The sequence below is a fragment of the Vigna umbellata genome, chromosome 5 (genome assembly GCF_029865625.1).
Source record: "Vigna umbellata cultivar VRB3 chromosome 5, Vumbellata_1.0, whole genome shotgun sequence".
Lineage (NCBI taxonomy): Eukaryota > Viridiplantae > Streptophyta > Magnoliopsida > Fabales > Fabaceae > Vigna > Vigna umbellata.
Window position 1 is genome coordinate 58,065,703 of NC_142169.1, and position 13,732 is coordinate 58,079,434.

Consider the following 13,732-nt stretch of genomic DNA (forward strand, 5'->3'; position numbering starts at 1 on the left):
AAATTAGTATATAAACATTGAATAATGTGTATTATTATATTCGTATAATCAATACATTAATAAATTCGTTTACTATCTAATGTTGTTCGTCAAATTAGTATACAGATACACTCATCTAATTTATAAAAATAGACTCGTCTAATATGTATTGCAATTTATTAAGTGAATGAATAGAATTATCTAATGTGTATTACTAACTTGTTTGATAAATTCATCAATAACTCGTTTAATCAAAGTATTCCTAAACTCATTTAATCAATGTATGGAATGATTCGTCTAATATATTTATGTTATATTTGTTTCGGATGTGAGGTCGAGTTACTTCCAACTCCTACACACTTTATGCTCTTCAATCGTTCGGTCTTCAACTCGAATCTTCTTCGATTTCGATCTACTGTCCAGAGGTGTACCTGTCAAAGGTTCTTCAATGCTAAAGTCAATAAATTGTTTGTTCAGTAATCTGGAACTAGAAATAAATACACAGTAAATGTGTCTCATCTACCTCTTACCTTTAACCTGTATTTATAGTTTTTGTCGTGGGTCTGAGATTAGCTGAGTCTTAACTGTGGTCCAATCTCAGTCCAATACCTTTAATTGTTTACTTATCTTAATCTTCAAAGAAAGCCTAATTATGGTTTTAGGTCCGCTGTTCTAGGTCCGTTGTTCGTCCTTGGACGTCCGGACTAATCATACTTATCATTAATCATTGCTCGTTCTTTGGACGCCAAGATCGTCCGACTTGTGGGTGAGGAGAGAATATTTTGGCCGTCTGGCTCATACGGTACACCTCTCAATTTAAATTGTACCACAAACCAATTCAATTAGTTTAAATTAAATTATCGAATTGCTTACAAACATTCAATAAAACAATTTCAACGCTTAGTTGTTTAAATAGCTTATTGGTAGGTGGTATACACTTTTTTTTTAATATTTTCTTTCAAATGGATCTCAAATTATTTATTAGAAAAAAGAAAGTAAAAGCCTTTTTTTTCAGCAAACATTCACTCACAATAGTTAAACTTTAAAATGGAATTATCTTGTTTTTCTATAGTACCCTCCTTCCTTTTATAAGTTAACCGTGAATAACATTATCATAAACTTTAAACATGACAAGGTGAATCTTCTCCTTTAAATATCATCTATTCTAGACCTAAAATAATATTACTAGAATTCAAATAATGAACTAATCGGATTAATGATAAAAAAAATAAAAAATAAGAAACGGTATTATTTAAACGAGATGTAAGACAATAAAAATAAGCAGAAGATAAACGTACTTATTATTGATACTTTTATTTTATTTCTAATTTTAATATGATTTTTTAATTCTTTATTATTGTTATTATAATAACTAGCGTAACATACACATATTTATATTAAAATACTATAATTTAAAAAATATTAAAAATAGATATATATTTCTAAGAAAGAATATATGAATTTAATAATTATTTTTAAGTTAATGCGATTTTGTAATAAAATTATTTTAATTTAATAAAGAGAAAGATATAAATAAAATATTTATTATTAAAATAGTAGTATAAATATTAATAAAAAATTTGATATAATTTATTAAGCATTAATTATATTGATAAATTATTTCAATTTTTATGTAAATCTTTTTAAATTTTACGAGGAAAGTTAAGGTTTATTTCTTTTTCTTCTAAACCGCATTTTCTACAAATTATGAAGTACACATTAGAATTTTTTTTTTCTACAATATAATTAAATCCAATTAATTAATTGCATAATACTAAAAGTCGTTAGTTTAGTTAGCATAACTAAATTATATTTGATGTGTTTTTCAAAATTAACCTTACTATCTGTAAAAAAAATAAGAATTTTTTCAAATACGTGTATTCATTCATTCTAATACTTTCAATCTCTCATTATTCCTATTTTTGTTAATTTAATTTCTATTAACTCTCTCTCTCTCTCTCTCTCTTCATATATATATATATATATATATATATATATATATATATATATATATATATATATATATATATATATATATATATATATATATATATATATATATATATATATATATATATATATATATATATATATATATATATATTAGAAGTCAAATTAAAGTTTTGACTATTATATATATACAAGACAAATTAGACTAAAAAAGTCTGTAATATAACATATTTGACTTATTGTTTATTAAACTAAAAAACACAAATAAATATATTTATTGAAAAAATAGTTAACACAAGAAGACATTTTTAATTAAAGCTTATAAAAAAATATTCAAACCTTCTAATTTAGATTTAAGAAAAATCGAACTTAGATCTTGAAAAATAACCACATTAGGTTTGAATATCGGGAACCTTGGAATATAATCATCTCTAGTTCTTTTTTCTTGAAAAGAATCTATATTTAACTAAAACTGTAATGATTTCACACCCAAATAGAAACTATTATCGATTCCAAGACAATTATTATTAATGCAATAACCCCATGTTACATCGTCATTGCCGTGGAATCTCGCCGCTTAATAATAATATAAACAAAAAAGTACATAATCACGAACATATGCAGAGAAACATACTAACATGTAAACCTTTTCCTATGTTTCATTCATATAACCAACAAACAAATTAACAAAATCATTGTCGAAGAAAGAAATGTGCAGGACTCACTTCCATGAAAAAGAAAGAAAGAAAAGAACTTCAAAGATAAACTACTAAAAAAAAATACATTATTTTTTTATATGAAGAACTATCTTGGACCACCCCTCTGTAAAAGAAATCAAAAACTGTACTGTGACTGCAAGTAAAAATAAATATAACAAGGGTTGAATGTAAGAATAAAGAAATTGTTAACAAAGATTGTTTTGGTTTTGGTTTTGATTGGGTTCACTGTCTTCCTCATCTCTTCTTTCTTGGTTCCACATAATGGATGCAAAGCTTCTTAGATCAGAGAAGTGTCTCTGACCTTCTCCATTGGATTGAGGAGTGTGCAAAGAAGAATTCTCACCATTCTGCAATTCATTGTTGTAGCTTCTTGGATCATTTTGGTTCATATATTCATGTTCTGTAGTAGGGTCTGATTCACAAAAGAAAATTGCTGATAAATCAACTACCATGTCTTCACGGTTGGGATCAGAATTCAGATCAATTTGTCCAGCAGCACTGGACTCACCCACTTCAGCTTGACTTCTGCTTAGTCCTACTACCTCTTTCTCCAACTGAGTAGCATCATCTCTTGATGTTTCATTGGTATCTGACTCCTCTTTGGGGAGAACTTGATCTTTCTGGGCAGCTTCTGCTTCGCGTTCGGATTGCCGTTTCTTCTTTCGCAGCATGAGGGTTTTGAACCGTCGCTTCACGGTCAGGCACACGTTGCATGCGCATGTCGGCTTGTGTCGCCCCTTGCCACTTGGTGGCTGGATGCACACAATGCAAGAGCAGCCGGGACGGTGTCTGGGATGCTTGGTGGTGGCTCCAGCCGATGATTCGGCCGTGTCAACAAGATTGTCTCCCAGGGCTGCTGCACTGGCAAGAGCTTCCAAGCCAGATGCCATGTGTTCTTGGATTGACATGCTCTTTTCATCACTTCGTCGCTTCTTAAAATCTGCAATGCATTGATCACAGCACAAAGATTTTGTGTTAACCATTCAGGACAAACAGATATAAGGAAATAACAGTTGTAGCCCAATCTGCCAGATCAAAGGAGGACTCATTTTTATTTCGAAAGTAAAATTGCGGTTGATGTGGCACTACAAAACATACAAAGTTATAAGAACATAATAATTTGCATATTAGACCCCCAGATGGAGTCTAAGTATAATTTCACAAGTATTATATTAACACGGCATCATTCAACACATCAATATAATGTGCTGAATGCAGAACTTGCATGGTGCATCTTTTGATTTGAACATTCAATCAATTGTAAGTGACAGAAACGTCAACCTCAACCCAATCTCAAACATGACAACAGTATATCAGAATCACACCTTTGTCGGTTTTCAAAAGACTTTCTAATTCCCCTGAACTTAGCTCTTCAGGTACTGTGCATGAACATCTGAAAAAATAATGTCACAATAAGAATTTTAGATCATTTTATCACTATCTCATATGAAGTAGTCTTAAAATAAATAATAATGGAACACCTTCTTGAATCCCAAGCATTGTCAAAACATGTCCAATTGGCAGGAAGAAGAGCATCAACTGGAAGCTTTCGCCATTTAGAGCAATCATCACATTGAGCCCATTGTTCCTTCACCCTGGATGACATAGTTAACATAATCATGCACAAGTTGAAAATTTGCTCACATCGATATAACAAGTCCAAATGCTCTTGTGGAGAATAAATAAGATCCAATGCCTAATTCTGATACAACTATTGCCACAGCACATGAATTCAGGAAAATACCAAACAGTTGTCAGGTGGATGAACAAATGCATACGTAATATTAAATCCTGAGTGATAAAAAAGTAGAGTTCGAATATACCAAATACAATGCCAAATATGCAGGAAGGTTGGATTCTTACCCAGAAGAACAGGTACTGAATATAGTTCTCTTTCCAAAAACTGGGGGTTCCTGAATGAAATGAAGTGCATACATCACATAAATTAGCCAGGGCAAATAAATTTGAATAGAATTCTTCAAACTACATCAGTCCATATTCAACTCTCAATAGCTAACCTACAAAATAAAAATACATGGATTCATTTGACACTGTTGCACTTACATCATATTCTTCAAATACTTGGTCCTCAATTGTGACAATGCTTGGCTTGACACTAGGAGGAGGACGAAGTAAATCCTGTGCTTCTTCCCATGTAAGTTTTAACTCCCTAGCATCTTCATTATCAATAAGCAGCCTCTTACTTTTAGGCCCAATATTACGAGTTTTCTTCTTCTCTGAAACCGAAACTTTTCTCTGTAGTGAAGTATTGTTTGTCATCATCCCATTAGTTTCAGTTATAAGCAACCCAGAAGTTCCGGTAGCCAAAAGTGGATGTTCTCTTTGTCCATTAATGTTAGTTTCCACATTCCCCTTCATTGAAAGGAGAAGATTGGCATTATTACTTCCTGATGGCAGATTCTCAGTTCCAGCAGAGGTAGCTCCCTTTGCTGAATTAGATTGTGCAGATGTGGAGGTATCCTGTTCGACAATAATCATTTATCATATTCAGCAACAGAGAAAATTAATAATAATAGGGATGTATTATTCAAAGAAGAGACCACACAGTAATGGAAATTGTCCCAACCTGTGTATCTGCAGAATTCGATGCCCTTCTGAAACCCATTACAAGTTTGCCTCCCGGGTCTATCCGACTAAATGTTACTGCATAAAAGCATCATACAAAAGAATAATAGCTATTTCAGATTTGCAACACATACTAACCTCAAACAATATTTGAAGCTTGATCCACGTACTAACCAGTAAATTATGCACAAGAGATTAATTTTTCAAGGCACTGAATTCTTCTATTTGTCTTGAAAAGATTATAGGAACAATATTTATAACACACAGCTAGCCTATCTAAGGGTCATATCTAAGGGTCATATCTAAGGGTCATATGTAACAATGACTTAAGTACAAAACTTTAGGGTAACAGACATGTGCAAGGTTTATTCCCTAGCTTTATTCTTACCAGTATCACCAGCGCGTAATTGCATGGCCTGTATGCATGGGGTCACACCCTCCAATACATACATTCTACTGTTGTTATTTGGCCAAAATCTGAACTGAAATGTCCACTCGTTCCCCTTCACATCTTGCATTCGCAAAGGAACACCCTCAGATTGTGAAATAGAAGGGAAATATGCCTGCAAATCATAGGCCAGTTTGTATTATTTCAGCCATTACAGGGTAAAGAGATATTCCAAAATTTATAACCAGAAAAAACTGCAGAAACACCTCTCCATAGACTTATACAGAGATAACAAAGCAAGCACAGAAATAAGAAAAATAAAGAATAAAACCCCAAAAATACCTCAGCGCAAGCTTTTGGGAGAACAAGACGGCCAATTCGGCCAGCATCACTGGCACTTAATACCTTCTCAAATAATGGCACAACGGTGGATTTCAAACTGTTATCATACATTAAGGGAAACTACTGAAAAGCCAGGTGTATACTAAGTTTATAATACATGTTCAAAACAACCAAATAAAAAATATAAAGGATACTCTCCAGATAGTCGCTCCAGCTCTTGATCGGTAATCCTCGGCCAATATCGAGGAAGTAACTGATTCTTTCCTCTGCCATCTGCAGGTGGCCGAGCAACTCGAGATTGAGAAATTGTACCTTTATCTATTTCCACATTCATGGTAAGCCCACTCTTCACCGGTTTTGGAAATATAGGGCGAGATCTTTGCCCTTGATGAAAAGGTGGAGATGTTTTTCCCTCAAGTCTTCCTTCCACAGCCTCTCCAGCAGAAGGCAGAACAGAGTTTTTCCCAGATGCATTTCCTAGGTACATACTCAATGATGGTTGCACATTTGCTTCGTGGATGTTTTTAATCTCCCATGGTGACCTATTATTTTCTAATGTAGCAAATGTTAATGACTGAACAGATGGCTTCACCACATTTGAAAAACCAATGTCTCCTTCCCCGAATGAACATTTGGCTTCTTGGTTGTTGTGCCCATGACGTGAAATGGTGCCATCTTTTTGAGCATTATTCCATCGGCTGGATTCACTGGCCTCAATAATTTTGCAGAATTGCATAAGCTTTCCTTCATCAACACCTCGTGCAAACAGTCTTCCCTCAGAACGAGAAGGCCGATCACTTGAATTATTTTTTTTCAATGAAACCGGCCCATTTGGATTTTCAATATTCCTCATCTGCAGAAAAACATCAATAGAAGGAACCAGAGAAATTGTCAAAGGATAAAAAAAACAATACACCTAAGTAAACTCTCTTCAAAATCTTGGCCAACTGCATGTGTCATGGCAGAATAACAAGACACAAGATCACTTAAAAGAACCAGCAAGCAAGCAGCAGCATTTAACGTTCTGAACATAATTAGAAGACTATTCTATATATCAAAAAGCTTGAGGTCTTCCAATGATCTTTTATATAGGAGTTATCCGAAGCATATGCATGCATTCCACATACATTATGCGGCAAAAGAATGATGTCAAACATGCGTTGTTGTACAATAAAAGAGAACCACAGCTAATCAAACATTGCTAAAGTAATGTCCCCACTTGAGTATAGATATCCAGCCAACACATTTAAAAGTCATGCAAAAACAAAATACAAAAACCAAAAAAGCTACAAATTTAAATGGCAGGCAACCATTTTAACTGGAAATACTGAGACAATAATATATCCGTAAACAGTCACACAAAACTAATACCAGCGACCGATATTGTATTAAACAATGTGACGAAATTTATATGAGGAGCAAAAGTGAGATTCCAGATTCAAGATTTAGCAATAAATGAGACATGTTGCATTAAATAGAAAATAACAAAAAATTATAGCTTGAAAACTCCAGATTAAACTTACCGTACTAAGTTGGCTAGTATTTACACAGCTAACACATCCTATACCACCAAAGTCAAGATGCTCGAACAAAGATCTAGATACCATGCAACCACAGTGGATAGGCTGCCAAACCAAATCAAGTAGACTTCAATGACTAAGAAACAAAGGGAATGCCTGAATAGTTACATGAAAATAGAATACCATTTTACCTTGTTGCAAAAGTTACACTCCCTCCAACCAGTTTGTTGGTGATGAAATTTGCTGCAGAAAACTGAATTCTCGTATGCGGATCTGACATATTAAGGATTTCCATGTGGAAAATATAAAGAATCAATAAATGAATTATTACCGATAAAAATGCATAGCAAAACTACCATCGTTATGACAGAGGGAAGATATGTGAAGAATCAGAAAATATTACATTACCAAGACAAAACTTCAATAAGAAAATGGGTTAAATATGTTTTTAGTCCCTAAACTATCAAGCGAATTTGTTTTTAGTCCCTCTTTCAAAGTAAAGTACATTTTAGTCCTCCTTCTTCAAAAAAATCTTAATTTTTGGTCCTCCCGGGAGGATCAAAAATTAACGTTTTTTTTAAATAGAAGGACTAAAATGTACCTTATTTTGAAAGAGAGACTAAAAACAAATTCGCTTGATAGTTTAGGGACTAAAAACATATTTAACCCATAAGAAAACTAAACCTAAGATCCATTCATACTTTCAATTATTGATTACCATTTGCAATCAACTCTTTTTAACACACCCTACACTATCAAGGAGCAAGATGCTTCGGTATAACAAGAAAAAGTAACTTTCCAAGATAAACAAGAAACATGGCACTAGAATTACTGCAACCTGGTACAATTTTATGAAACCATCTAACAAAAAAAAATAACTGCAAGTGACATTTATTTAAAAACTAAATAGACTCAGCTAGATACATATACATAAGTACGTGCATCACATGAACTAAAATTTCCTTATCATTATCAGGGATAAAATAAATGTTTTTATTTACAATAACCAGTAACACATATGACAACAATCACCAACTTAAAAAGTTATGCTGGAATCCTGGTTTTAAAAACATTCTGCAACCATAGCTGCCATATCAGCCATATATACCTGCAGTTTCTCGCAATGTCAAGGATTGCAAGGAAACCACGACTTAAAACTTTGGTTAGAATAGTAGAACTAAACTAAAATATTGAAAATGAACCGATCGTGCATTTACTGCATCCACATTAAGGAAAAAACAATATATTCGCCACATTGCCATTTATACAATCCCCACATTATGACACTTACAATGGCTCATGGATGTCACCCTTCCACTCCTCCATAAATCTAGCATTACAGATATAAGCCAACATTAGTCAACAAAATATATATTATGAAATAAAAAATACAAATCTATTTTTTACTATAACAATTAAGAAATTTTATTTCACAATCATTATGACCAGAACACCCTCACCAAGTCATTCTCTAGAAATATTTCCCAAATTAGCAGCATTGATCCCCGCCCTTAATCAGCAACAACTTCATATTGTCATCAGAAAAGTAAAAAGCATTGCATGGCATAAATACTCTTCTATGAATTGAGCACTTAATGTGATTCTTATTCAAATCAATGCGATAGTTCCTTGATATTAAACAGACACACTTAAAACCAGAAAATCCCGGGGAAGGGAAAAAAATGACCAAACCAAGCCTCACAAATACAGCTGCAACCCTCATGAAACTAATTACACCAAAATCAAAAGCCAAAAAACGTATCCGATTTTAAAAACAACATCAACAAGAACGAGTCCCAAAATCGTATCCCCAAAACTACCCTTGCATCATCCACTCCTCCCATAATTGACGAATAGATGAAATTCAAAGGAAAAGGACTCAAATTTACCCGCACTTGCAGCACAGTTGGGCGAATCCACCAGATCGCAGAAGCCACCCCTTTCTCCATTCATGAGTGCACGAACCATTAACGACGCAAATATCAGAACCCATTAATACAAAATCCAAAATTCCACTGCCAAAGAAATACAATCCAAAACTCAAATCAAAATCACAAACCCTAAACCAAAAACCAAAACAACAAAAAAACACTTTGACCCGTCATCACAAATTTATTCAGACTCCATACACACCCATGCAGAAAGCTTCAAGATTCACAAAGGGGTTATAATGAAACAGAACCCCAAGACGAAAAAACAAACCTTTGTCTCACCCCAAGTGAAAACCAACAAATGGGTCATTCACATGAACGAAAAAGAACCTGACTTCGCAGAGCTAGCTGCCTCTATCTATCAATCTATCTCCTCAAATCTTAACAACCACACACATCATCTGTTACATCAACACTTAGCTGGGGAAGAATAGAGGCAGAGCAACGAAGAAAAACAGAGTGAAAGCACTGAAATCAGCATAAGGCAATGGAAATTGACCTGAAATTTTACAGAGAGAGAAACCGAGGATGTGTGTTTGTGTAGAGAGAGAAAGTAATGAGAGAGAAAGAGGAGAGAGAGTGTGTGTGCATGCAAAGCAACAGATGCATAAAATGCATGCAGGACACTTGAAGACATAACACATACACACCACCGCTAACCTTAACGCCCACAAGTCGTTTATTTTCTTTTCTTTTTCACTATGTTTTCACTTTGGGGACACTGATATTCTCACCCTCAGTTCACGGGGCTGTCTCGTTGTGGCTGTGACTGTGACTTGGACTCTCTTGTCTCACCCCTCGGTGTATCCGTTTAGGTGAAACATCTATCCATGCCTTGCACGTGTATCTTATTATTATAAAAAATTTAATTTTAAGTCTTTAAAATTAACTTTTCTACGTTGATTCTTAATTTAAAAATTGTAATCATTAATACTAACAATATCTCATACGACTCAAAATAAAAAATAAATTTTCATAATTAACTTAACTCCTAACAAAATGTATTAAAACTTACTTAGTTTAAGAATTATTAAATTTATTATTATTAATTCTGGATTTTTGGTTGAAGGATTAAAAAATATTAAAATTGGAAATTGTTAATGATAGACAAAGAATAAAAAAAAATAGATGGGAAATCCATGTGAAAGTTAATGGTTCATCTTTCATCTGTCTAATTTTATTAAATTGTTATAGAAAATTTAATTTTCCTTATTGCATATAATGTATTACTATAAGGTATAAGTATGCATGTGTACGTGAATCTGTGTAGCTTAATTTAAACTTATTCGTCTTGTTAACCATAATCAGAATAATGATTATAAATAACTTGATGTTAAAAGAAAAAAATAAATTAGGTGACATTCTATATATAATATATTATTGAAATAAATGTTATTATGTTATGAAAAAGAAATGTTATTTTAAGGATACAAATATAATTAACGGATTAATAATCGTTAAAATTATAATTTTAAAATATTAAATTATAGCATTAGATTGGATATATCTATTTAATTAAATTTTCAAATCCAATAAAAATAATATTAAATAATTTAATTAAATTACTTTGACTGCAGCCTAATTAATTACGAGAATACTTTTAGCATCACGATTCATATTACTACTTTATAATATATTACCATTTAGTAGTTTAATTAATGTAAATTTGATGTGTGTAAAATTAATAACACCGCAATTATTTAAATACACTTTTTTAACGTTAGGTTTGATTATGCATTATATAAAAGTAATTAATATACATGTATTTTAGACTTTACTGACATTTCGGTCAAGTTAAATTAATCAAAAAGTGAAATTTTGAGATAAAGTAACATTACTGAAAAAATAAGTTTATTTTGTAAATCTTTTTGGAAATTAAATAAAAAAAAGATTATATCACCCATGATTCATTTGTACGAATATGTATCCCTTATATTCCTTTAAATGAATATGAAAAATAGATACTGATAAAATTTATGATATTTTATCTATTTAGTATTTGTATCCAAATATAATTCATATTTAATATTTTTATGTAGAATTAATATACTGGTAGTAACATCCCAAAAATATAACTGTAAACTATATTTAAGAGTTCTAACATTTACAATAAAATAGAACAATTGCATGAAAATAAAGCTAACTTACAGTTATTTTAAAATAACCATAAATTAAAAATTTTACAGAAATCTGCACGAAAACAAACCATAAGAACAGATCGATCGATCATACAAGAGGTGTATCAACCGAACGGTCCTCTACTGAATACAAAAACAAGCATAAGACCGAACGGTCTTACTCTAACGGAAATCATCCTCTTCTGCCAGTGCATGTTCCACAGAACCCTCCTCACCTTCTGCTCACACCCACAGGGTGATCATTGCAATGACAAAGACGATCGAACGGACAACATGACAAGACAGGAAAAATAAGGGTAAGCTAGTGTAATTTAATTAACTATGATAACATATAATTCAGACAAACATAAGAGTAAACAAAAACCAACATGTAAATCATGCAACAACCAAACATACATTTCCAGCAATGACCAAACGTATAATACATGCAATGACCGACCACTTTTACTCTGACTGTATGAATTGTGTAGCTACGACGTTTTTGCACCCGGATGGTGTAGTAGCTGGGATGCCCTCAACAGTTGCCACCCGAGGTTAGTCCGTTATACCTCACCCAAGTTCACCTCATGGACTAGGACCACCTGTCATTCTCACACATGAATTACTCCTCTCTACGTGAGAGTGAGTAATCACAGAATATCAGGATAAACGCCAGCTAAGCATAACCACATTCATACTTTACCATTCAATACCCATCCATGAGATAGTCCTCCTTGAAACACTCGTTCATATCCATATAATACAAATCACATCATACTTTAATGCCATCATACTTCTTCATTTATACAAATCAAACTGATTAGTAAACACAAAGTCTCACCCTTGAATCAAGACCGAACGGGAGAACACTCCCTAGAGGCTTACATAACCGAACATTGTAGAACACCTACCTTTAGACAGAACTGAATACTAAAAGCTTTTAACTGAAACCTAAGAGCTTATACCGAACACTACAAGCTTAAGTCGAACACTATTAAATCAGGCCGAACACTATTAAATTAGGCCGAGCTTATACCGAACACTACAAGCTTAAGTCGAACACTATTAAATCAGGCCGAACACTATTAAATTAGGCCGAACACTCTTAGTTTCAATTACAAGTACATAATTTGGATACTATGACAAGACCGAGTGCTTAATGTGCAAGACCGAGCACTATTGAGACCGAGTGATAGTACAAGACCGAGCACTACTGAGACCGAGTGCTAGTGCAAGACCGAACACTACTAAGACTGAGTGCTAGTACAAGACTGAGCACTACTGAGACAATACATGACCGAGCGGTCAATAACAGTTAAAGCCTATGATAGACCGAACGTTGTTTACAATTAAATGTTATGTCTAGACCGACTATTATATTCACTTGAATATCATCGCAAGACCGATCGGTCATTAACTAAGAATCCACAAAAGTAGAACTCAGTTAAGACTGAGTTCCAGAGAGAAGTCGAACGGTCAATTAAAGACCCTCAGCGAACTACATAATTCTGCAGAATTATGATCAACATCAATCCTTACCAATTTCACTACATTCTTCCAACTTCTAATCCTCCAAACATATATCAAATACTTCATTTACACTTGATTAAGATTGTTTAAGCCTTTCTAACATCATTAAGAGAGTTTCATCACAGATTTGAGATTCAATCATGAACTCAATGACCGAGAAGCAGATTTCCTAGTTTTTTGTACAATTCTGAGTGTCTTAAGGATTCTAACAAGTCTTTAAATAACTAACCCAAGTTTCCCATATAGATCAAACTCATACCGAACACAAATCCCTCTACTTTTACTATCACACTTCCTTCCAATTTCACTCGGTCACTGAATTAAAATCAAACAGAAACACAATCATCATAAACGCATCATCAATATCTCATACCAACAGCACCGAATACCAAATCATTAAATTTCATACACATGCATAATCATCAAACAACATATTCATACATCAAAACCAAGTAATTAAATTAGCTAGCTTTCCTTACCTTAAAGCAACTTGACAACTTTAACTTCTCCACAGTTTGCTAAACCACAAGTGATACCAAGACAATCTACAGACTTTGGATCAGTGAAAGGAAACCGACCACCGAACCAGAAACAAAAACAGAATCAGAATGAAAGGCTGATGACACATGCAAGATCGCACAAGGCTTGCATGTGACAAGAAATGCAGGAT

The 13,732-nt window shown here is 33.2% G+C and overlaps 1 protein-coding gene across 4 annotated transcripts; it reads right to left on the minus strand.

Annotated features, from left to right (window-relative positions):
• Positions 1-2,659: 2,659 nt before the first annotated feature.
• On the minus strand, positions 2,660-10,067 carry LOC124824295 (B3 domain-containing transcription repressor VAL1-like). Of its 4 annotated transcripts, none has more exons than XM_047296708.2 (15): positions 9,915-10,060; positions 9,687-9,816; positions 9,374-9,499; positions 8,776-8,814; positions 7,676-7,757; positions 7,488-7,589; positions 6,159-6,817; positions 5,965-6,061; positions 5,623-5,797; positions 5,236-5,312; positions 4,713-5,129; positions 4,512-4,561; positions 4,130-4,243; positions 3,974-4,041; positions 2,660-3,588 (listed from the first exon to the last, which is right to left on the minus strand). In XM_047296708.2, exons 3-15 carry the CDS (start codon positions 9,475-9,477, stop codon positions 2,834-2,836), a joined length of 2,739 nt encoding a protein of 912 aa, XP_047152664.1. In that variant the 5' UTR covers positions 9,478-9,499; positions 9,687-9,816; positions 9,915-10,060; the 3' UTR covers positions 2,660-2,833. The 4 variants fall into 4 exon arrangements, with proteins under 4 accessions (XP_047152664.1, XP_047152666.1, XP_047152665.1 ...); XM_047296710.2 differs by having other exon boundaries at positions 9,687-9,795; positions 9,915-10,044; XM_047296709.2 differs by lacking the exon at positions 9,687-9,816 and having other exon boundaries at positions 9,915-10,067.
• Between the last annotated feature and the right edge of the window lie 3,665 nt (positions 10,068-13,732).

Coding starts and splice junctions, on each gene's coding strand:
- LOC124824295 (XM_047296709.2), bottom strand. CDS start 9,477: ATGGGTTCTGATATTTGCGTCGTTAATGGTTCGTGCACTCATGAATGG. Junction 8,815..9,373: donor CAACTGTGCTGCAAGTGCGG/GTAAATTTGAGT, acceptor CTGTAATGCTAG/ATTTATGGAGGAGTGGAAGG. Junction 3,589..3,973: donor TCTTTTGAAAACCGACAAAG/GTGTGATTCTGA, acceptor AATGCATTGCAG/ATTTTAAGAAGCGACGAAGT.